At 54.7% G+C, this 24132-nt stretch overlaps 1 protein-coding gene across 2 annotated transcripts in view; it reads left to right on the top strand.

Annotated features, from left to right (window-relative positions):
- The window catches only part of NOL4L (nucleolar protein 4 like), a gene marked incomplete at its 5' end in the record, with an annotated part of 126668 nt that overhangs the window by 45386 nt on the left and 57150 nt on the right, over positions 1-24132 (top strand). For both annotated transcript variants that reach the window (XM_080814665.1, XM_080814666.1), the window contains 3 exons: positions 4082-4237; positions 10407-10518; positions 19420-19529. In XM_080814665.1, the coding sequence (XP_080670791.1) occupies positions 4082-4237; positions 10407-10518; positions 19420-19529 (378 nt within the window). The remainder of the gene's footprint in view (positions 1-4081; positions 4238-10406; positions 10519-19419; positions 19530-24132) is intronic.

Raw genomic sequence — 24132 nt, forward strand, 5'->3', positions numbered from 1 at the left:
GCCATGGATCAGATTAAGCTAATTTGGGTACAAAGCAGAAGTGGTTGGCAGGGGCATCCCAAGGCCATGGGGAAGGTGATTTCTGCTCCTTTAATTAGCAGCTCTTGCCTTGTAACACTGTGTGTGGATTCTCAGCTAAGGAAGGCATGCCTCTCCTGCAGCACTTAGCATGAAGGTTAGTACCTCCAAGGATGCCAGGCAGGGCAGAGATGTGTGTCGCACGTGACTGCCGTGGGATCCCTTTGTTCTCTGCCCAGGGTTCTCCTTGAAGGACGGGCAGATATCCTGGTGTTCTTCCCTTAGGGTGTGGCACACATGGCATCCAGGTGGCCACAGCTCACCAGAGGACAGTTCAAGGTGTGGCTCTGCAGACCTTGTGTGGTTTGCACTAGGGTTGCTACAAGCCCGCTCCTTTCCTGTGTACATCCCTGCAGCTGAGACAGACCAATTCGAGGACCCAGGTTTGAACATCAGGGGAGATCACAATAGATTTTCAAAGAGGGAGTTACTAAAAATGACCCCCGGAGAGTTTCTCTGGGATAATTTTGTGGTCACATTGGACCAGGTGCAAAGCTGGTGGGTACCCGTGTCTGCCTTCAAATGGAGATGGGAGGCTGGGACAGAGGCCCGGCCCTGGGCCATATATTTTGCTGTTTAATCTGGGTTAGTTAGTTACACGTTGGCTCTAGGAAAATTTATGTCAAGTTTGTGTGACAGCCTTCGTGTGTTACTTAGGAATTAAGCATCTTCTCTGATAGTGGGTATTAGCTTGGGGGACCCGTGCTGTAACCTGAATGGATCGGAAGGACAGGAGCTAAGAGCAGATTCCTAAACCCAGAATGTCCAAATTCAGTGAGTCCAAAGGGAAGAGATGAACACTGATAAGCCAGATGCCTGACATACGCTCTTAACATAATCCTTGAAACAGCCAACTAGGATGTTTTAGGCCCACTTCCCAGGTGAGGAAACTTGAGATTCGAGAGGTCAAGAAGTAGGGCATCTGGTTGGCTCATTTGGTGGGGCCTGTGACTCTTGATATCAGGGTTGTGAGTTTGAGCCCCACATTAGATGTAGAGATTATTAAAAAAAAAAAAAAAAAAGAGGTCAAGAAGTGACCTGCCCAAGGTTACCAAGCTGGTTAGGGCACACTTCCCATCTCACCTACCTAAAATACTGTCTTTCATCAGATTATTTTCTTTCTCTATTCCCTCCCACCAAATTTTATCTCCCTTTTCCAGAAGTATCTGTGTTCTGGCTTGAAACAGTTTTATGAGCAGAGAGATCTATTTGCTTTTAAGCAGTTAGACCCATGATTATGCCTCTAGATTAGGATTATCAAGATGTTGTGGAACGATCTACCCCGTTATACTTTTCTAAAATATATTTTTTAAAAAGATATTATTTGTTTATTTACTCACTCACTTATTTGGGAGAGGGAGTGTGCATGCAAGCTGGAGGTGGGAGGGGGGAGAGAGAGGGACAAGCGGACTCCGCACAAAACACAGAGCCCAACGCGGGGCTCAACACCACCACCCAGAGACCACGACCTGAGCCTAAATCCAGAGTCAGATGCTCAACTGCCTGAGTCTGCCAGGCGCCCCTAATATACTTTTTAAATTAAAGCTTAACAGACCTACAGAGAAGTACACAGATTGTAAAGTGTTCAGATTAATGGCTTTTTATAAAATGAACCCACCGGTAAAACCACCACCCAGATTAAGAAATAAAAACCCAGTTACATTTTCATGCTTCCGATCATTTTGTTAGTTTTTGCCAACGGGAACCTCTGGCTAGACATATATTCTAACTGGCCTGTCATAATATTTGTCCCCCACAACTCCGTCATGGCAGTATTGGAAGATCCCCTAAAATGCTGGGTAGTTACAAGTCAGCTAATGAGTTTGTTTGTCACTAGTGAGTCCTCTTTATAGATGGCCCAGGACTTCAAAGGGGACTTCAGACACCCCCCAGGAACGAGGTAACGGTAACTCCTGAGAGAATTTAAGAACAGAAGAGTCATGGAATTTTACAGCTCATCTCATAAGTGAAACTCAGGGAGGCTGAAGAATTTGCCCACAATCTCACATCAAGGAAGCAGGACCAACAGGCAGCGATTCCTACACATTGTGCACACACACATGCACACACATGCACCCCCCCCCCATGCATGCTATCTGAGAAGTCCCCATTGAAATGGATCCTGACTAGGAAGGAAGCCATTGGCAGGAGGGTCTGTACGGGGCCAGTGAGGTCACCCCCGCGGAGGCTGCCCACTAGCTCTAGGACTTGGCTCCCTCCACTCCAGATGCCCGTCTGCTCTCAAGGGAGCCACTGGCAAAAAGACAGCCCTGTTCACCCATCATGGCATGTTGGGAAAGTTGCTGGATGAAACCAAACCCTGTCTATGGCCAGAATGTTCTGTGAGCAGGTGTCCCATTTAGCACCACCTCTCTTTTCCTTGGACTACAAAGACGGAGGTCCCAAACCCGCTCTGCCACTTACCAGCCCCTATGCCACAGGCGGGTCCTGACCCTGACAACCTCCCAGGCTTGTTGCAATGTTTGGCCCTATCAGAGCTGGGGGAAATTTTGCAAACGACAAGGCACTCTGTGGGCCAGGCAGGCGGCTAAATGCTGCAGAGGTATCTCCTTTATTCCTCTCCACAGCTCATATGGGAAAGGTGCTTTTGTTAGCCCCATTTTCCAGGTAAAGGACTTGAGGAGTAGAGAAGCAAAGTTACTGCTCAGGACCACACAGCCACATCAGTGATGGGCCCCATGCCGACCAAGGGAGAGTTTATGTCTAAGCGACCCTGCCTGCCTGCCGCTTACAAGCAGTCAGTCATTTGGTAGCTATTTTTTGAGCCTGTTAAGTATCAGGCATTGCTCTAGGTGTTAGGGAGGCTGCCTGAGCCCACATACGAAGCCCACACCCTCCCAGAGCTGACGTTCTTGAGCCATGAGCAAGATCCTTTAGGAAAGAATTCTCTGGGAGGTTTGTGTTTTTGGACACTTTTAGAGAGAAGCCCGCCTCCTTTCCCCCCAGTCCTCCCCCGACACACACACACACACACACACACACACACACACACACACACACACCTGCCTGCTCTTCATTGTTGAAGCCCCCCAGAGTTCTCCGATGAGGGAGATGAGGGAGGTGATGGCTGAGAGCCGGGTGTCCCCGAGTCTGTGTGTCTCCGACGCCCTATGAATAAAGACCTCACCAAGCAGTCCACTCCCTGAGGGACCCCAACAGCACCCCGCAGCCTCACACCCTGCAGTTTCCCTGCTCCCATCCAGCGCCGCTGGTAGGAGCATGGCAGGTGTCTGCCCAGCAGCAGGACCCCATCTCAGCCCCGGCGCACCTTCTCAGGGCCAGCAGACAGCACTCAGGCCAGCCTGATAAGAGGCTCGGGGGCCCCCTTGCTCATGAGGCCCTGCCACCTCCACGTGGCCTTGTGTCTGTTATTCTCTGTATCTCCAGACACAAAGGGCCTGGGTCTGTTGCGGGCGCTCAGCTGCCAGAGTGGGGAGGGCGGGCAGGGGTGACGAGCTTTTCAGAAAGGCCAGGGTAGAGGCAGGAGTCATCCAGGTGATCCAAGCCGTTCCCCGGGGACCCCAGCCCAGGACCACAGTGAAAGGTTGCTGCTAATTGGCGAGCCCCTGATGGGCTACATCTACTTAGCACCCCCCTCCCCAGAGACTTCCAGGATGGTCTTGGCACAGCATGTGATGCGAGAGCTCCCCGCCCGAGTCTGGCACAATCTGTCTGAAATTGTGAACATGGAGCCTCTTGGTTTTTTAATTTGTAGTTTTGTTGCTGTCGTTCTCTGCCCATTGTTTCTGGGAGATTGGTATCGGTGGCTACCCTGACTCTGGTGCCCCCAGCCCTGGGGCCCTCTCAGCAGGCTCCTTCCACGCCCCCAGCCCTCCAGACCTACCACTGGAGGCCTTGAGGGTCAGGGAGCAGCGCCGTCCCTGCCCCCACCCCCCACCCCGACCCTTTGCCAGGCCTCAGGGCCCAGCTCTCACCCCGCCGTCATCCCTGCCACTGACACAGCTTGTCCGCCCTGTCGCAGGGGGCAGATGGCCTGTCGGAGCCGGAGGGCATCTCTCTGAAGCGGGTCGCTGTGGTGGAAGATTTCTTTGACATCATCTACTCGATGCACGTGGAGAGCTCGGCGGAGCCAGGCAAAGCCCCCAAGCACGCTGGGCAGAAGAAAACCTACCGAGCGGTGAGATGTCTGTCTCTGGGCCTCTGTGGGCAGCCCCGGGCCTTGGCAGGAGGCCACGGGCTCCGCACATGTTGGGCGGGGGCAGGGCAGGGAGCTGAGGCGTGATGAAACGGCCTTTGGGGACCCAGGGGGGCACAGGGCAAGGGCACGGCAGCCAGAGATGGCTCAAGGGGGGCGAGGGGGCGGGTTCTGTGGTCTGAGCACAAAGGAGAAGCAGGTTGAAGGGGGTGAGGGAGGGAAGGCGAGGGATGAGGGCAGGAGCAAAGCCCTCCTCTTCCCAGTTTCTGCTTCACTTGTTCCCTCCCCCAGCCCCCTGCAGCCTGCTCTGGGACTGTGGGGGTAGGGGTGGCCAGATAATAAGGCTCGAAAGAGCGAATGCTTCCACGGCATTTACAGTGTGCCAGGCCTGCCCTAAACGCTTCCTCTGTGTGTGAGTTCATTCGATTCCCTACCCCCGCGTGAAGTGCGGACTGGAAGTTCCCCAGGGGAAGTCTGGGGACATGGGCCCTACCTCCAGGGAGATCACAATTCGACGTGGGGTGGGGAGGCTGAGAGCAAAACCAAGACATGAGAACCAGAAATGTCTCCAAGATTAGCTTTAAGGGAACAAGAACCCCCAGGGCATTCCACAAAGGCGTCTCTAGACACTGACGTTCAGTGCTAAACCAGGGGGCGCTTCATGGAGAAAATGGCATATAAGCTGGCATTCCAAGCTTGGGTAGGCAGAAGGGAGCAGAGACGGTGGGAAACGTCACACATGGGGAGGTAGAGGAGACGGGGGCCAGAGCAGGAGGGGCCTACCTGGGTTCCGTTCCCATCCCCCTGTTCCCGGCCATTGCCACGGCCCAGGCATAGCTCTGACCCCGGGACCCACCACTAAGTCAGTAAAGCCAAGCACTCTGACCACTAAACCAGTAAAGCCAAACATCTCTTGGGATGGAGGCACTATGGTCCCATTTTGCAGTTAAGGAAACCAAGGCCTGAAAGTTGATCTACCTGTCTAAGGTCACATAGCACTTCAGTGGCCGTCAGCTGGTGTCCTCGTGTCCCCTCTGTGTTGACGCTCTCTCTCTGGCTTCACAGAGAACTGCCCCTCTCACCGGGCTTCCCCACCCAATGCAGCTGTGAACTCCAACCCCACCCCCACCCCAACCCACAAGGTCTTCCTATAAATAGCCTTGGACTGCTGTGGAGGTGGCCTGTATATTTTCCCATATGGCCTTGTTTTTTTAAAATTCCAGCCATCTGGTTTGTCCTTGTCCCCAGAAGGTGGCCTTTGCCCTAAATGAGTCTTATGGATGGACCCATGTGCCCAAGAACCTCAGAAGATGAGGGGCTGGGCTGAGGGAGGCCAGAGATGATTCTACCACCTGCCCTCCCCCTCCTGCTTCTCAGTGCATGTGTGATGGGACAGGGAATCCAGAAGGTCTTCCCCCCAGAGGATCATAGATGAAGGGAGAGACGCCTGAGCCAGAGCTTTTGTGACCCCTTGGTATTCATGAGACCTAGCACATCTTCTCAGTGTTCAGTCTGGCAGTGCTGGGCAGCCCAGCACCTCCCGGCCACAGCCCTCTGAGCCTTGACGTGGACCAAGGGTGCATATATGAAGCCGGGGCTCCTGTGTTCTCCATTTTACAGATGAGGAAATTGAGGCTCAGAGGGACACATAATCTGCCTTGAGGTCACCCTACTAGTGTTCAGAGCCAGACTGCTGGCCCCAGAGCCCATGCCCTGGCCACCTCCCACTCCTGCCTCTCTATAAAGCCCCCTGTGGTCAGCTAGTCAGCCCGATGACTTGCTGTTGTCAAGGTAAATGGGCTTGGGCCAGCCAGACCACGTGATTTCCCTGGTCTCCTTGATGACCAGCACCCAGCCTCGTGCCACAGGCACTCCCAGGGTATTTATTTATTTATTTATTTTAAGATTTATTCATTGGAGAGAGAAAGAGAGAATGAGTGGGGGAGGGGAGGGACAGAGGGAGAGGATCTCAAACGACTCCCTGGTAAGCAAGGAGCCCTGAGCCTGAGCCCTGATGCCGGGCTCCATCTCACAACCCTCAGATCATGACCTGAGCCCAGAGTCAAAGGCCTAACACACTGGGCCACCGAGGCCCCCCTCCCTGGGTATTTAGGAAGGCAGGGTCTGCAGCCTCGGTGCTGTAGAGAAGGCAGGGCTGGACTGGTCCCACCAGCTTCTGTGTCCCTGGGCCAAGCGGACGTCCAGCCCTTTGCTCTGCACTTCCTGGCTTCTCGTCCATATGCCCGCCGCGTGCCCCACTTCCCGCTGCCCAGCCTGGAGCTGGCACATGACTGGCAGCGGGCCAGCTGGGCTGCGCACAGAGCTGGAATTTCAGCAGCAGGGCCAAGGCTGAGTGGAGCAGGCCAGGGCCCTCCTGCCGTGGGTGTGAAGGCCAAGGGGGCCGCTGCACCTCCCTCCTCGCCGGTGTGCCTCCTCGCCCTTCCCCCTCCTCTTCCCCATCTGTCACCCTTCTCTTGCCACCCTTTTCCTTTTTTGGGGGTGGGGGTGGTGCCTGGATGCTTTTGTCCCCCTTCTTTTCATCTGATCCCATTTTCCTCAACCCAGGCCTAGCTCTTCAGTCCCATCCGTGCCCGCCTGGGAAAGAGCCCCCAAGGAAACTCTGTGCCGACGGCTGCAGAGAGGCTCAGCCTGGCACCGTGGGGTTTGCATCGGGCCCCTGGCTGAGGGTTTTTGGACCTTTCTCTGTGTGTTTTGCCAGACCTGAACCTGGGACTGCCTTGCCATCTCTAGGCCACTGGGGGCCTTCCAGATTCTTACAGGCCTGAGGTGCCTGCAGGAAGCAGGGGGCTGGAAGGGAAATGGGCAGACTTGTTCAAGGGCATTAAAGGAGGCACATTCTTCTGTGGGAAAAGGAAGCTTCTGGCACCCACCACTATCCAGCAATAGATCAGAGAGAGCAGGTAATGAGCTTTCTGAAACTGAGGGTATGAGCCAGGGATAGATGGCCATTTACAGTGGGTAATGCAGGGGATTCCCATTTGGGGCAGGAAGTCCCTGCCGTCCTTTGCCTCTGATGCAGTGTGACCAGGCGATCCAGAGGATTCCCAGGGGGACTTGCCCCTGCCCCCGGGGTCTGGGGAGGGTTCCAAGTGGTTCTACAAATTCCCTGATCCTACACAGAGGACAGGTCCTTTTTCAAGGGGCTTTTTTTAGAGTCTGTACCCATCTGGGTTGGAGCAAGCTCTTTGCTTCCTTCCTCTCTCCCGGGGTGCCGGTAGGCTAGGCCGAGCGGCAGAGTCTGGATCTGGCTGCCCAGACCACATTGGAGTTGGGGCCAGATGTGGTCAGCAGCTGCTCCAGGCCCACCACGTGCTAATCCACTGCAGGGCAGCAGGAGGATCTTGTAAAGTGGTGCAAATCCCCCCAATTGGCCTCATCTGTCCTTGTCGGCCCCGGAGCTAGGGAGCGAAAATGGGGCCTTACAAGTCAACGACTCTGCAAATAGCTTCTGCTCTCCCTGCCCGTGAAATCTCCCTTCCTTTTACCACCGGGAAGAACTCGAAAGGTCTCAGTGTCCAGGCAGGAGGCCCCAAGTGCAAGGCGGCAGGCTGCTGGGGGAAGCGGGGTGGGGGCAGGGGTCCTGGGGCTTCCCTTCCTTGAACACAGCAGCTCTGTCTTTACCTGTTTCACATTTTGGCTTCACACAAGAGACTATTTCCAGAACTGTGTCTGGAGCTCCGAAACTATCCGAAAACCACCCTCCTATTGACTAGGGAGGGCATAATCGAGGATTGTCCTCCTCCTTTCAGCTGGTCCTGGGGGCCTGTGGCCTTGGACCTCTGTGTGGTGGGACAGGAATGGAGGTCCCATTTCTTATGTGGACAAGCCAGGAGAGTGAAGGCTGAAGGCCCCGCGGGGTCCCCTCCTCCGTGCTGGCCTCTACAGCAGCATGGGGCTGGGCCGGCCTCTGCCCCCCACTGACTCCCCCCACTCACCCCCCCCCCCCGCCGCAGCTGTTCATGAGGCTGCAGACTTTCCAGCCCCCCAGGGCAGGATTTCCAAGGGCTTCTCCCCCAGCCTTCTCCAGTCCACCCCACGTGCTCCTGTGCGGCACCCAGGGCCGGAAACCACATGCCCAGCGCACCCTGCCCCGTGGCCCGCCAGCCAGCTTGGCACACTGCTGGGATCCCTGCCGAGGCCAGGAGAGCCAGGGCTGTCACTCTGGCCCCTGGGCCAGGCCCTCTCTGGGAACTGCACCTGGACCCTCCTCGGCGGGTCAGGTGGCGAGTGGGGCCTCTGCCCGTGCTGCAGGCCGCCCTTTCCAGAACAGCCAGGCCAGGAAGGCCCTCCTTGAGCACTGGAGAAATGATTTCTCTGCCCAGCTGCCGGTGAGCTCCGCAGAGCGAAGTCTGGCTGTTCCTATGGCAGCAACTTCCCTCCTTTCCCAGCAGACTGTGATGCTCCTCCCCCAGGTCCTCAGCTCATCTCTTGGAGGTCTGACCTGGGATGCCACACCTTGCAGCGCCTCGGCGGAGCTCACCTGTTTGCCCAGCTCAGCCAAGGTCCCACTCTTTGCCTGGTGGACACCCTGCACCCTTGCCCCTTTACTCCTGCCGCCATCAGCCCTTCAGCCCCCAAGGCCTGAGAGGGACATGCCACCCCTGAGACTTCCAGGCAGGTTGGGCTGGGAATGAAGATGTCTCTGTGTGTGGCAGGAAAGCCCCCATCCCGGAGCCCTTAGACCTGAGGAGGACGGGCCGCCTGCCCTTCCATCCACCAGCTCCAATCAGAGCGCAGGGCTTTGCCCTTGTCCCTGACCTCCAGAGGAAGGCAATCAGACAGGGAATTTGGAAGGGAGATAACTCATCAAGGAGCCTGCCTGCTCCGCAGAGCATCAAATCAGCTGAGAAATAACAATTGTGTCACCAAAATTAACTCTGCCTTTGCAGCCGGCCACCAAGCAGGAGTGGCCCCCAAGCTCCACAGACCAGCTGAGCTGAGGGCACAGCCTGAGCTGGTTCTCTGAGGGCCTGGCCATAGCCCTGGGACCCTGCCCCCCCGCCCCCCCCCGCCCCATCCCCCCATCCACTCTGCCCTACCCTACTCCACCTACCGACCACCACAGAGATGGCACAGGGCCCTCATGCATCCCAAAGGAGCAGACCTTGTGCTGTCCTGGAGAGCAGTCCCCTCCCTCCGTGGGCTGACCAGAGCCCTTGGCCAACTTTCCCGGCTGGGCTGCAGGGAGGATGGTGGAATGCTGGGGTGATGCTGCCCCTTAGTGGAGAGGAGCGGGACGGCCTGGGCTCTGGGAAATGGGCGAAAACCAGCAACTGGGCAGCTATACCAGTCTCAGTCAGCAAACCTGGGCCTAAGAGGCCGCCAAACCAGGGCGAATACGTTTCCCGAAACCCAGAGCAAGAGGGTACGTCTGGGCTTCTGGGCCCACACCCTCTCCTCCATTCCCATCCTGTTTCTTGTATTCCCTCCCACCTACTTCCCCTCCCTTCCCGCCTCCCTGGCTAGGTGAGGCCCCCTGGAGGCAGTCCTGGCTCTGTGTGACCTGGAGCATTGGCTTTGGTCTGCCACTGCCTCTAACAAGCTGTGTGGCCTTAGGCAAGTAGGTCTACCTCTCTGAGCCTTGTGACCTCACCTGGAACGTGGGGGTCCTTAATAGCGTGTCCAGTTTGAAAATTTGTCATCAGACTCTCACAGCGCTCCCTAAAATGTTCTTGATCTGTGAGTGATTGCAGGAAGACCTTTTAGAACCTTGGGCTCCGTCCATAGGCCCAGAGCTGGTAGATTCATGGGTCTCAGTTTATCCATCCCTAAGAATGGAAATTGTTTCAACCTCCCCTAGAGCAATGTTTATATACTTATTTTTCAGAAGCAACAATTAAATGCTCTGAGCGGAGTATTACTTATTAAAACATTGGTTAGATAATGTTTCGTTGTTTGTGCTTTCTCAATTTCTTACTCTTTTATTCAAAATTTTTTAAAAAGTGGTTTTCCATAAGAGTACTAACTCATTTCCATGGCTAAGAATTGAGGACACCTGCTCCTTGCTCCTCGAATCCCTTCCCTTTCTTTAAGGGCCAAGCACCTGCCACCAGCACACAGACCTTGGTGACCTGGTGACCAGGCGGCCTCCCCCGGTCCCATATAATGAGCAAATCTTTTGTGTCCCCAGATTGCGGAGACCTATGCCTTCCTCCCGCGAGAGGCCGTGACCCGGTTCCTGATGAGCTGCACTGAGTGTCAGAAGAGGATGCACTTTAACTCCAACGGCCTGGAGCCCAAAGGTAGGGGAGGAGGCGGGTGTGCTGGTGGCTCCGGGACACTGTGCAGGGAGAGGCCCTCCCACCAGCAGGGCCCGCCCCTTGCTGGCACAGACAGAAAAGTGCATGGCCAGCGGTTGTCACAATTCCCAGAGGCCAGTGTGGGTCCCTGCCCAAAGAGCCTCATTTTTTTTGTTGTTGTTTCTTAACTGTAAGAAAAGTGTCAAGTTTCCTTGAAAAGCCAATGGTACGTTCCTACTGCCCATCAAGACCCTCTTCTCCCACTGTTCCTGATGGGAACAGATCATCTCGCCCTCTTCCCTAAGCTCCTTCATTCTCGTCACCCAGACCTCGCCCTAAGTGGTGTCCTCATGGGTCTGGTCGCACTGACCTGTCTGTGAGCTCTCAGGAGACAGGAGCACGCCTCTCGCCACCTGTGCCTTTTTACCCTCGAGCCCCACACCTACCAGTAGGAGGTCCTCCCTGAGTGTTCCTTCCCTCCCTGCAAACAGCCAGGGAATCTGTGGGGATTACTTAGAATTTAAATGCCCGGAGCACTTGTGACCAGCCGAAGTGGGTCCCTTGGACAGATGTCCATGCCCTCCAACCCTGTCCTCCCCGATGAGATGCAGTGCGGACCCCCACTTCAGTCCCCTCACTACCTCAACCTGAGTATCCCCGGGGGCCCCCAGTGAGTGTGGGGTCCATCGCTCCACGGGCATCTTTGGCACAGCAAGGTGGACTAGAGCATCCAGCCGGTACGATCATAGCTCGGCCCCGAGAGGTGGTGGCCAGGTGGGCAGTTTGTCAGGGCTTCCAGGCTGCTCCTGGACCTCAGGCTGTAAAGGTGGCCGAAGTCAGTGGGTGCTTCTTGCCTGAGGATGGGAACAGACTCAGAATGAAGGGCCAGCCGTGCGCTCGGGTGGTCTACCAGTGGTGTCCACCGCTTCTGAGGAAGTAAAAATCAACAAAGCTCAAGTAGATGATGACAAAGACATCATAGGGTAGGTGTCAGGTGGGGTGTTGTTCTGTTTTGTTTTGTTTTGTTGTGGGTTTTTTTGGTGGTCTCCAATGCCCATGAGTGACTGACACCAGCTGACAGACCAAATCCGGAAGCCTTCCAATCATCAGGAGCCTTCCAATCATCCAGTCATCAGGCCACGGGCTGCTTCACTGGGTACATGGGTGGCTTCTAAAGCCTGTGGGATGGGAAAAAGTGTGGCTCATACCTCATAAATGCCAGGTTCCTGGTTTAAGAGCAGAGCCCCCCAGGCCACACTCAGTGGGTTTGAATCCCAGCTCTGCCTCTCAGCAGCGGTGTGTCCCGAACAAGCGATTTCCACTCTCTGAGTCTCAGTTCCCTCATCCATGGGTAGAGTTAATCGTGGTGCCTACCTCAGGGGACCCCTGGGGTTTGAGGGTTCATCCCCATACCTGGCACAGGGCTCACGAGGAGGGAGCTGGGGCTGTTGCGAGGCCGCCAGTGCCTTGGAGCCCCTCCACCCCCCGCCCCCCAGCCCTGAGCCAAGAGGGTATTTGGTATTTGGTGCTTGCAAATAGGCCAGGAGGGCTTTCCCTGCTGCACCCCCACCCTGTCAGGGTCTGGGTCCCCAGGCGCGTGCCCTGCTGGTGGCTGCCTGTCCCTTCCTGTTCTGGCCTAACCGTTTCCATAGCAACTGGCGGAGTCAGACACTAAAGCGCTAGCCTAGAGGAACGGAGGCGAGGCCACGAGGGGCCGGCTTTGTGGGCTGCTCTGGGGTGTCCGCAGGCTCCGGCTGTTGTGCTCCAGTGCTTGCTGCTGCCGGGGTAGAGGACGACGGTCACCTCCCCCACTCCTCTGTGATGGTGGCCAGGTCGCCGGGGCGGCAGCTCCACTCCTCCTCATCCATGGGCTCTGGCCTGGCCGGGAGGCAGCTTGTCTCTTCTCCGTTCCCCACCCCACCCCCCAAGGAGAAGGAGGAGGAGGAGGATGGGAGGGATTTGGGGGGGCGGCTAGGACAGAGAGAGAGAGAGAGAGAGAGAGAGAGAATGTGAGCACTCCGGCCAGGAGGGAGCCTTCTGGAATTTCAACCAGCTCTGGGGGTTCTGCACAGGAACCTCTTTCCAGGGTTTTGCTCCAGGCCGGTTAGGGCCAGAGAGCAGGCAGTGCAAAGCTTGCAGGACCGTCCTTGCTGGAAGCAGACAGAATGCTGCTTCTCGGGCCCCAGGTGCACAGCTTCCCACACAAGGGGAGGAGGAGACACTGAGGGAGTTGGAGACAGTGTGGCCCATGACAAAGTATGGTGGGGGGCATCCAGCGGGACTGGCTGTGGTGCCTGGTTGCTGCTGAGTGGCCCACGGCAGGCTGGGGACCTCTCTTCATAATAGCTTCCACGATCCTATGAGGGATCTGTCCCAGCTTGTAGCTGAGGAAATGAGGCACAGATGAGTGTCATGGTGAAATCAGTTGTCCGAGCTCCTCCAGAAGGCAGGAGAACTTATTTTATCATCAGCAAAATGGGAGGAATGCCTGCCTCTCGGAGTTGAATTAAAGGAGCCCATTCTGGAGGGCGCCTGGTGCAGCAGGCACATGGGGAACACCAGCCTGTTTCCCCCTGCCCTCTGTGCCCGGTGTCCAGACATAAGAATGCCAGTGTTCAGGGGGCTCCACAGGGAGACAGCTGATCAACCACCCCACCTAGGTGAACACCCTGGGTACACAACCTGGATGCTGGGCAAAAGGGAAGGGCTTGCTTTCTGGAAGGTGCTAGTGGAGAGCCTCAGAGTCTAAAAGGCTCCCCTGTTTGCTTAATGGCCAGAGGCATTAGCTGCCTGGGCTACCCTCGCCAGCTGGCAGGGTGTCCCTTCCCCTACTCGAGCTGAGAGCTTGCAGATCTGATCTCCTCCCGCCATACTGGCCTCTCAGGGTGCGGCCATACTGCTTGCTCTTTCCTAGGCACCCCTGCCATGCCAGCCACCCCCCTCCTTCTTCTGCCCCAGGCCCCAGACCCCGGCCCGTGTTCCTGTCCCAGGAAGGTGGGGGGCAGGAGGGGGACAGGGAACAGGATGGAGACTTCTCGAGGGGCTGTTGGGAAAATGCCTGGCTTCCTGGCCTCGTGTTAAAAAGAAAGAGAGGAAGCAAAGCAGCCTCCCCTGCTCAGCAGTTTGTCCCCGGTGGAGCGTGGGGGCCTGGACAGTCCCGTGCCCTCCCCCAGCGCCAGGAGCAGAAACAAAGGAGGCTGCTGAGGATCAGGAAGTCCCAGGATGGGAAATTCCAGGGCCTCCCGGCCCCACGCTCCTTTTCCACAGCCCTGAGTGAGTCCAGGCACAGAGGGCACAGAGGGTGAGAACCGGGTGTGCCCTCAGACCAGCCCTAGCTCCTGGGGAAGGGGGCCTCTGCAGACACACTCCGGTTCCTCTGAGGTGACAAAATATTAATTGTGTGGCAGCAAACCAGGATAAGCAATGGGCCACCCAGTTATCTACGGCAGGGACCCTCCCACGGAGACAGAATCATCCACTCTGGTGGTGGTTCCTTCGCACCAGGCCCAGACTCCTCTGTCTGCTTGCAACCCCCTTTGTGCCTAGCCCTCCAGATCCTGTCCTCCCCCCAGATGACCCCATTCCAGTTGTTTCCTTTGCCCCTGCCGTCTTTCCCATGCCAGCCAGGTTGCTGGCCTGGCCTGGCCCAGTTTTCGCACTCCCTTGCTGTACGACACGGGGAGGGTGCCGCATCTGTAAGATGGGGGCACTAATACTAGTACCCGCCTCCTGGAGCAGGAGGGTCTGCGTGGAACTCCTGAGGAGTGCTGAGTAGCTGCTGGCTGGGTGACTGAACACTGTTCGGATCCTCTCTCTGCAAAGCCGTCTTGAGCTATTCCAGAGCCCTCTCAGTTCTTCCTCCCCTGAGCTCTAATAGACTGGCCATCAGGTCCCCTCTGCTGAGAGCATGGCTTGTGCCTACAGGGTCCCGCCACCTGCCCCACCCCGAATGCACACACAGCAGTGCTCCTTCAATACTTGCTGGTCTGCTGACTCACATCCCTAGGACAGAGGCTTTCTAGCACCCCCTGAGCCAGCCCCAGGCCCCGCATCTGTTTCCAGATCTGAACACCCCCATAGGCTGGTGGCTCTCATGGCTCCTCTGGGCCCTCCTGATGCCCACACAATTGAACACCCAGCCCCGCCTGGGAGACTGGCCACTGGCCCTGGGAGCCACGGGAGTCCCTGGACTGAGTTCTTCCATTCTGTAGGTAAAAGCTCCAGAGAACTGCCCCCATGTGCTCCACTTGGAGGGGCGAGGCCCGCTGCCTCCCCTGAAGCTTGCCTTGATGGGTGCATGCCACTGGAGCCCAGCGGTGGAGGTCAGCACTTGGCTTGGCCTGGCTCCAGACGCCCCATCACTGATTATTTCCAAGGCCCGTAAACCCAGGGCTAGCTCTTGGGCTGGTTTCGGTTGTCCTTGGCAAAGAGTGTTGAGACATCTCTTTGAGAGGTTCCTCTGCCTCTCTCCCCAGCCACTTGCTGGATGATGGCGGCCCTGTGACCCCTGCGAACGCCCACCACCCCAGCGCAGCTCAGGCATGGCCGCTCTGTGTGTTGACCATAGCGGTGGCCGGCCTGTCTTCACAGAGCCCGGGGAAGCCGCTGCTAACCCCTTCACACGTCCACCTTAGCTTCTGCCCAGCCTGGCATGCGTCTGTCCTGTGAGTGCAGGACCCCGCAGGGCTCCCGCTGGCCCCTGCTACTCGCCTTCTTTCTACCAAGCAGATCTTCTTCATGGGAGCCAATCACCACCTCCAGAACCCCGGGGCTCCCCGTGGCCCCAAAACTTGGGGTTCTCACTGCGGTCCCACCACAAGCACCCAGCACCTTCCCTCACCTGGAATGCCCCCTGCCCGCCGGAACTCTCACTTCTGGAGGCGCAGGCGGGAGCATTTCACCGCACCTGGGTCTCAGTGTGTGTGTGTGTGTGTGTCTGTGTGTCTGTGTGTGTGTGCACGCGCTCAGGGGAGCCTGGCTCCTGGTCTCGAGCCCTCCCAGCTTGCCTCTGTGCGCCAGAGGTGGTTTCAGAGCTGCGGACATGCTGGGGTGGGAACAGGCCGAGGAAGATCCCTTTTCTGTCCTGAGAGGGCCATCCTAGCCGTTGCTTTTTTCTCCCCTAAACCAAGCTGTACCTGGCTTTTTTTTTTTTTTTTAAGATTTTATTTATTTATTTGACACAGAGAGAGAAAGAGCACAAGCAGTCAGAGAGGTGGGGGGGGGAGAGGGGGGAAGCAGGCTCCCTGCTGAGCAGAGAGCCTCATGCAGGGCTCGATCCCAGGACCCCAAGATCATGACCTGAGCTGAAGGCAGAGGCTTAACCCACTGAGCCACCCAGGCGCCCCTGTACCTGGCTTTATTAAAGATACATGCTCATAAGCAGTCGTGGCATTTAGGCAGGCCTGGGGTGGCCGGCCTCCGTGGATGACCAGACACGGAGAGTCACCATGACACTTGATGAGGCCTTCCTTTGCGACTCTGACCAGCCATCCTTAGGGCGAGGGTGGCCCTGCCCTCAGCTTTTCACCAGACAGCCATGTCTCTGAGGAAATGAAACGGAAATGGCCGAATTCTCCATCTGAAGACCCAGCATCTGAAAACAGGAACCAGGGCCCTGTTGAGTGACACCATCTCTGTGTGGTTGCTCAAGTGTCTGCCTCACACATGCTTCCAGCCCTGTCGCTCTGGGGCAGGAGGCAGGTCCCAGCATGCCCCTGGGTTCCAGGAGGTCAAGTCTGGGCTGAGGGCAGGGCAGCAAGAAGAGGATCCAAGGCCACGGAAACTGATTTTAGTTCCCTCCACGGCAGGCGTCTGGGCAAAGGTGCCAGTGGGCAGCCGGGCCAGATCCCTCCACCATAGAACCAAGAGGAAATCTCTATTAAAAAAAAAAAAAAAAAAAGTTCAGCCCATTTTAAGCCAGTTTCTGAGATATTAGTGACCTTTAGTTCTTCCTCGAAGAATAAAAATCTTCCTTCAAGAACACAAAAACTCTGAGCGTGACAACACAGATTTAAAATTTTTTTTTAAATTTATTTATTTGTTAGAGAGAGAGAGCGATCGAGCACGGGCAGACAGAGTGGCAGGCAGAGGCAGAAGGAGAAGCAGGCTCCCCGCCGAGCAAGGAGCCCGATGCGGGACTCGATCCCAGGACGCTGGGATCATGACCTGAGCCGAAGGCAGCCGCTCAACCAACTGAGCCACCCAGGCGTCCCTGACAACACAGATTTAAAAAGCAAAACATAGTTCTGCATTTTCTTTTTTTTTTTTAAGACTTTATTTATTCATTTGACAGAGATCACAAGTAGGCAGAGAGGCGGGCAGAGAGAGAGGGGGAAGCAGGCTCCCCGCCGAGCAGAGAGCCCAATGCAGGGCTCAATCCCAGGACCCTGGGATCATGACCTGAGCCAAAGGCAGAGGCTTTAACCCACTGAGCCACCCAGGCGCCCTTAGTTCTGCATTTTCATACAACTTGGTAAGAAATGTTATTCAAGCTGGATGGTTCCCAGAAGTATAGCACCTCAAAAGGACACCCCTTAGTCCCCCAGATGCGGTCTACACGGACTCTATTTTTCCGGGCCGTTTTATCCATATCAAGCAGGGGACTCCCTTGTCCCTTTTGTGTAGCTTCACCCCCTTGTTTGAAGGGGCTTTTTTTTTCCTTTATTGTTAAACATTTATAACACAGAACTTGTCATTTTAACAGTTTTTAAGTATACAATCGGTGACATTATTTATATTCACACCGTTGGGCAACCATTCCCACTGTGTGTTTCCAAAACATTTTCACCACCCCAAATAGAAACCATGTACCCATGAGGCAATAACTTCCCATTCCCAAGCCCCAGTCCCTAATAACCTCTGTCCCACTTTCTGTCTCAGTGAGTCTGCCTAGTCTAGGTAATTCCATCCAAGTGCAAGCCTACGGTACTTGCCCTTTTGCGTCTGGCTTCTTTCACACAGCATAGTGTTTTCAAGGTCACAGGGACCTTCCTGGCCTGGCCTCTGGCTCCTCCACCGGGGCCCCGGCACCCTGTTGCCCTTCAGCCCATCTCTCCAGCCCGGCAGTGATGGGGGAGGGCAGGCACTGGCCAGTCCAGAAGTCGCTCCTGCTTCTCCTTCTCGGACTGCTCAAATCCCCGCCCTTGAACAGAACTAGGCACCAGGGGGGGCTTTGGGCGAAAAGCCTGGAGTCTTGGAGGCAGAAAGAGGAGGCCAGAGAACAGGTAACCAAGACTCTTCCCCAGGCAGAGGGTGAAGCAGGGTCAAGTGACTAATGGACCAAATGGGGCCCCGCTCAGGGTGACAGACCCCAGCAGGGGACTCCAGCGTTTTGAGATTGGTCATCTGAAGGCATCTGAAGAGGAAGCTGGACGGGGCGGGGTGGGATGGGGTGTGACAGGCTCCCTTTTAATCATGCTCCCCATCCTCCTTGACTTATTCCTGTGCCATTTTAGTCTGTCCCTGGGGGCACCTGCAGGGGCAGCTCAGGTGCAGAACACGATGGCTGGGTAGTGTCCACTGCAGCAGCCTCTGCAGAAGGCAGCTTAGCCGGAGGTTTTAAGTCATGGAACAGCCCTACTCGTTGACCCATGAATTCCATTTTGGGGATTGTCTAAAAAGGACACAATCAGGGTATGTGGGTGGCTCAGTCAGTCAAGTGTCTGACTCTTGGTTTCGGCTCAGATCATAATCTTGGGGTCATGAGATCAAGCCCCACATCAGGCTCTACACTCAGTGCAGAATCTGCTTGAGATTCTGTCTCCCTCTCCCTCTGCCCCTCCTGCCTCTTGCATGCATGCCCGTGCTATAAATAAATAAAATCTTTACAAAGGACACAGTCAGAAATACACACCAATATTCATAGATGAAGATGTTCCCTTTAGTATTGTTTACAATAGCCCCCAACAGGAAACAACCTAAGCAGCCAGTTACAAGTGAATGACTCAAATAAATTATGATAAAATAGTACACAGCTATGAAAATGCTATCTGCAAAGAAAAACAAGATTTTTGATGGTGGGTAAAATGACTATGATGATGTTAAGAAAAAAAAATTTTTAAGCGGACTACATAATTTTCTGTATGCATTTTAATATCAAGTACATAAGGAAGAGAAATCAAAGGAAAGAAAAAACAAACAGAAGCATATGCCAAGCTGCTTGGTGCTGTGATTGGGGTTTTTTGTTTGTTTGTTTTGTTTTGTTTTTTCTTTACATTTTTCCACACTTTGCACATGCTCTACAAAAGGAACATGGCTTACTTTGATCTTCAGGACAAGAAAACAATAAATGGGAGGACCAGGCCTCCTCTCCATGTGATTAAGGAGGGACCAGAATTTGGGAGATGGGCGCTGGAGGCCTGGGCCAGACCCATGAGCCATATGGTACCTGCCCGTGCTTTTGGGAGGACTCAGTGGGGGTGGGAGATGGGGTCAGGTGGTGGTGGCACGTGTGCCGCAGGAAGCTGGCTCAGACTGGGGTTGGAAGCATAGATGCCTTCGAGGGCCTGGCAAAAGTATAGTACTCATGTGAAAATGGGCATAGGAAATGAGAGCTCCTGCCCCGTCTGCAAGAAGGAGCTGTGGCAGAGCCCCACTGGTGGGTGGCCACATGGCCACATGGGCCCTGGGTGACCAGAACTTCCATTTCTCAAAGCAGTCAAATATTCCGGATTTTTAACCTGTGCACTCTTCCTAAACACCAGCACCCCACTGCAACCTCTCCTCAGTGCCTTTGGTCCCCATCCCCAGGCCAGATGTGGGAGCTGAGCCGCTGGCTTGTGAGCTCAGGCCTGTTCCTTCCTCTTCCTCAGGCTCTGTGTTCTCTGTGTGGGTGACAGGGTGTGGTACCTGCCAGGGGGCCCTGGGCATGGACTCAAAGTGGCTTCCTTTTGTTCTTTCTGCCAGAAAACGAGCCTCCCTCTCCCCTGGTCTCCGGGATCATTGATTACAACATGCCCCTTACCTCCACGTACCTGAAGCAGATGAAGTTGCGAGTGATGAACTCCCAGGAACAGGTAAGGCGCCGTGTCCCCTCACCCAGCCTGGAAGCATGCTAACCCACCTGGATGTGGTTGGTTCTTTCCAAGGTGTGGGGCCACAGCGTGTGTAAACACTCTGGGAATCAAAGAGGCCCTTATCTGGTGATCCAGGCCTTGCTGTCCAGGCTGAGGGGAGAGAAAGAATGTGTTCCTGGTTAGGGGGTCGGCTGGGCCGACCGTACTATGAGGTCTTCAGTGAAACCCAGGAAGCTCATGCTTCTCTGAACTCTCCCCAAGGGCATGGAGGGAGGGGCTGTGCCTGAGCTGTAGACCTTGGCTCTTCGGTTGTTCTCTCTCTGCTTTGCCATTTGTCTGCAATGTCGCTCACCTCTTTCCCCCAGGGAGGTGAGAGAGGGGCCCTGGCTGCTTGCCTGTGGCCTCTGGGGGCCCAGGCAGGCCAGAAGGATGGGCTTTGGAGGGTGGCCTGCATGAGATAAGGCCCTGGGGCCCCCTGGCTGTACAAGACTCCCAGCTATAGTTTGCCAAGTGCTGTCAGGCACCATGGAAACAGGCTATGAAAAGAAAGCCACTCTTGCCTGCCTCCCCACACAGTCTACCTTCTAGCTCTTTGCAGAGCAAGTAGCATGACTGTCCTTTAAGGAAGGACTAGGTGAATGCCACCCCCTCCCTCCACCACCGCCTAAAACCAGGGTCAGAATTTCTTATCTCCCGCTTCAGATTTTCTCATCTGTTGTGACATATGAATCCTCCATATCTTGGAGGCCTACCTAGGGGAATGGGTCTTCCGTCCCCCTCCCCCAACTGACAGTCTGACTCCCAGCCCTGGGTGCATGCTGTCCCACATACTGCCGGTCTCCTTGACAACCCGAGCATGTGCACACGGTGGGTGTGGACACCACAGCCAGCTCGAGGTGAAGTAACGGGACGAGTCCAGGTAGCATCTGGGGCTGTGGCTCCCATTTGGAGGACTGGAGCTGGCCAGCTTGAACATGCCCTGTTCCGCCCTCCACTAAGCGAGGAGGGAAGGTGTGTCCTCCCATCCCCTCGCCTCAGCCACTAAGGGTTGAAGGAAGTAAGCTTTTGTTCTGGGTGGTAGAGTCGTTTGTGTCTCTGTGTCTCCTATGCCTTCTCACCTGAGGCGGTCTATTCTATGATGGTTACACCTCTAAGAGTCGTCACGTGATCAAACATAATGTGAGTGGGGAAGATGGCATGGGGGTCTCTAACTCACGGTGGGAAGATTGTTTCTGTGCAGGAACGTCGGTAATAAGGGTGCTTTTGCTACTAGTTATAAACTCTGAACACCACTGTGCACGTTCAGCCTGAGATGTCTGACTCCCGTTCCAGAGTAATTTCTTTTCTTATAACTGTCCACACGGTCGTGAACACCTGGCTTCTCGCACATTCTTATCACCGTTCTCATCTGTCATGGGGAAGTGTGGAGCTGCTCAAACAGCTGGTCGTACAGCCTCACGGCTCTTTCTTTCCTACAAAATGGCGCTAGATCCAGATCACCCCCGGTGATCTAGTGGTAGTGGTAGTGGTCCGTGTAGCCCATGTTGTGATCCCTCATTACTGGATCCTGTTGTAGTTTGTCTTGTTGTACAAATTCTTACTGTCTGTGGGGAATTAAAACTATGGGTTAGGTACATTGGCAAGGATTCAGTCATTCGGCAAGTATTTATGGAGCCCTACTCCATGAGCCAGGCTCGAGGGATGAACAAGTCGTAGGAACTACTATTACTGGTTCTTCTTATGATTTGGGGGAAACAGACACTAATGAAAAAAAAATACCACACACCAATGCCCAGCTCAGAGCAAGTAATAACGAACAGGTGGGGGAAAGATGAGTCTGTCATCGCAGTGCAGCTGTGATGAGGGCCGTGCATTAGGACACATGGTGCTGTAAGTACTCTTAGATGGGCATGAGGGATGAGTCAAAGCAGGGCTTTGCCTCAGAAAGAGACACATGAGCTAAAATGGAGGTCTGAAGGGAAGAGCTCCAGGCTAAGGAAACAGCTTGTGCAAAGGCCCTGTGGCTCAAGGAAGGATAGTACCCCTGAGAATCAGACAGGCTGATATGGCTGGTGCAGAGAGTGTGAGGTATTCTGTTGTTGAAGAAAAGGGGAGAAGAAACACGTGCTGGGCAAAGTAGCACTCGATGAGTATCTGTGAATGAACCGAAGTTCATGAATCAAAATGGATGAATTACCCTGCTGAAGTTTGGGCTACTCACAGAGGAAAGGCAGATTGTGGGAAGGTGCTTTTCCCCAGGGGGCTCTGAGAGTCCAGCCAGTGCTGGAGGTGAGAGCGGGTGTCTCAGAGTCAACTGTGTCCTCCTCACCTTCATTCGTAGTTTCCCTGCAGACCTGCCTTGCGCACACCGGGCAGGAGAACCAGCATCGCACCTTGTACGTGTGGCCTTTCATCTGCCAGTCTCTGGCACTTGCCACACGGCCCTGAGCTGTCCAGGCCTCGGTCCCTCAGGCAGTCCCTGTTCTATAGCTGGGCATGTGGCGAAGCAAGCGATCCCAGTGCTCATCCGATTATTTCTCTGCAGGAGCAGGGAGGGGCCAAGGACCCAGAGGTCTCTGATTCTTCAGCTTGAGTTGGAATGAAAAAAATATGTATCTGAAGTGGTAGTTTCTCCCCTGCAGAGAAGTCAGAGTTGGGCTCCCCTTGGGATCTGGAATGGCCCCGCTGTACAGATGCAGCCAGGGGCCCGGCTCTGCCACTGTCAAACCCCGTGTGCTGACGAGGCTCTGAAAGTGGCTTCGTTTCCTGAAGCATCCCTCTGACCCCGAAATGCTGACAGAGGACACCTGTCGTGTTTGCAAACCACTCGTGCAGACCGTATGGAAAATAAACCCAATTCTAAAGGAACAGAAGCTGGGATAAGTGATATTTTATTAATGCCAGACAAAGCTCTACATCTAAAAACTCTGGGTGAGAAAAATCCCCAGAATTCATTTTTTCCAGGACGAGATAGCCTGGGGACAAATAGTAAGGCAAACAGAACGGGACAGGGGTGGGGGGAGAGTTGACAGGTGAACCGGACAGAACCATGTTACTTGTCCAGTTGTGTCAAATGAATATGTGGGGAAACGGGCCCTTCTCCACAGATGATATTAGGTATTATGAAAATCTAATAATATTCACACAAAGAAAAAAGATTCTTTTGGGGGGCTGATTCAATGGAGCAAATATTTATGGTGTCCTCAATATGCAAGACATGGGTGGGGGGGTCAGAATCCAGCCTCCCAGCACCTCCTCCCAAGACACAGAGGCCAGGAGCTATCATCATCTTGGCCACCCTGAGCTGAACATAGGGGAGTGTAGTCCGATAAACTCTTTCTTCCCCCTTTCTTGGGAAAATTCTTACGAAGACATAAAATGGAAATCACATTTAGTTGTACCAAGGAACATATGAGGAATACATTTTCCTGGGGGCAGGGTAGGAAGACTTGATGAGACGTGGACTGCCTTGGAGAATGCTCTGTAGAGTTCCCTGATAACATGATGTCCCAGGGAGGGGTGCCACTCTCACAGGGCCAGAGGCAGCTGTCAGGGTCCTCTGCGGCAGCTGAGCTGCCCAATCCCCCTATAGGGCTGTGGGCAAGGTGCACCAAAGAGGAGGGCGAGGGTCTCTTCTCTACGTGGCCACTGGGTTTTTGTTTTGTTTTGTTTTGTTTGTTTCTGCGTAACTTGGTTTTCTTTTCTTATTTCTTTGAATTACATAGGTAACACCTGGTCTCAGTAGCCAAAAGCAAAATCATGGTGATAAAAATCGCCATCATCTGACCACTCAGGTCACTGTGAATATTTTGGGGTCCAGCCTTCCAGACTATTGAATAGATAGGGGATTATCCTCTACAAACAACCTGCTTTGCTTTTCCAGTGCTGATTTTCTATATTATCAGAGCCTCTTTACCCTCTGGGCCTAGATGTTTCTACCTAGCAAATAAGCTGGTTATATAATGTTCCTATCATTCACTTGCTCCTGCACCCATATCCACCCACCCATCCACCCACCCACCCACTCATCCATCCTTCTACCCATTGCTCACCATGGCCAGGCATGGTTGCAGGTGCTAAGGAGATAGGGATGAACGGAAGTGAGTCTGTGCCCTGCCTGTCCTCACAGTTCAATGACAGAGACAAGGAAAACCAAAATCAACACTCCGGGGTCTTAGAGGAAGAACAGAGGAAGGAGGTCAGCTGGGTGGGTGCTGTTGTAGGCACTGGGTTATTATTAATTAAGCACCTGTTCTGGGGCACCTGGGTGACTCAGTCTGTTACACGTCCAACTTTCAAGCCCACTTAAGATTCTCTCTCTCACTCTCCCTCTGCTCTCCCCCCACCCTTTCCGTCTCTAAAATAAATAAGTAAATAAAATTTGGCCCCCGTTCCAGGTGGAGCATGTCACACCCTTTCCCCCTTCCCCTCGCAGCTCTGCAAGGTCCTGTTGTCCTCATTTGGCGGATCCCAAAGCCAAGGCTCAGAAAGGTTCAGCACTTGCTCAAGGTCAACCACTGGCATGAATGAAACTCAGATCCCTCCCATCCCTGAACCTGTGCACCCGCAGGACCCCAAGCCCTGCTTCTCTCCACACTCCCCG

The sequence above is a fragment of the Martes martes genome (assembly GCF_963455335.1).
Source record: "Martes martes genome assembly, chromosome: 9".
NCBI classification, from domain to species: domain Eukaryota; kingdom Metazoa; phylum Chordata; class Mammalia; order Carnivora; family Mustelidae; genus Martes; species Martes martes.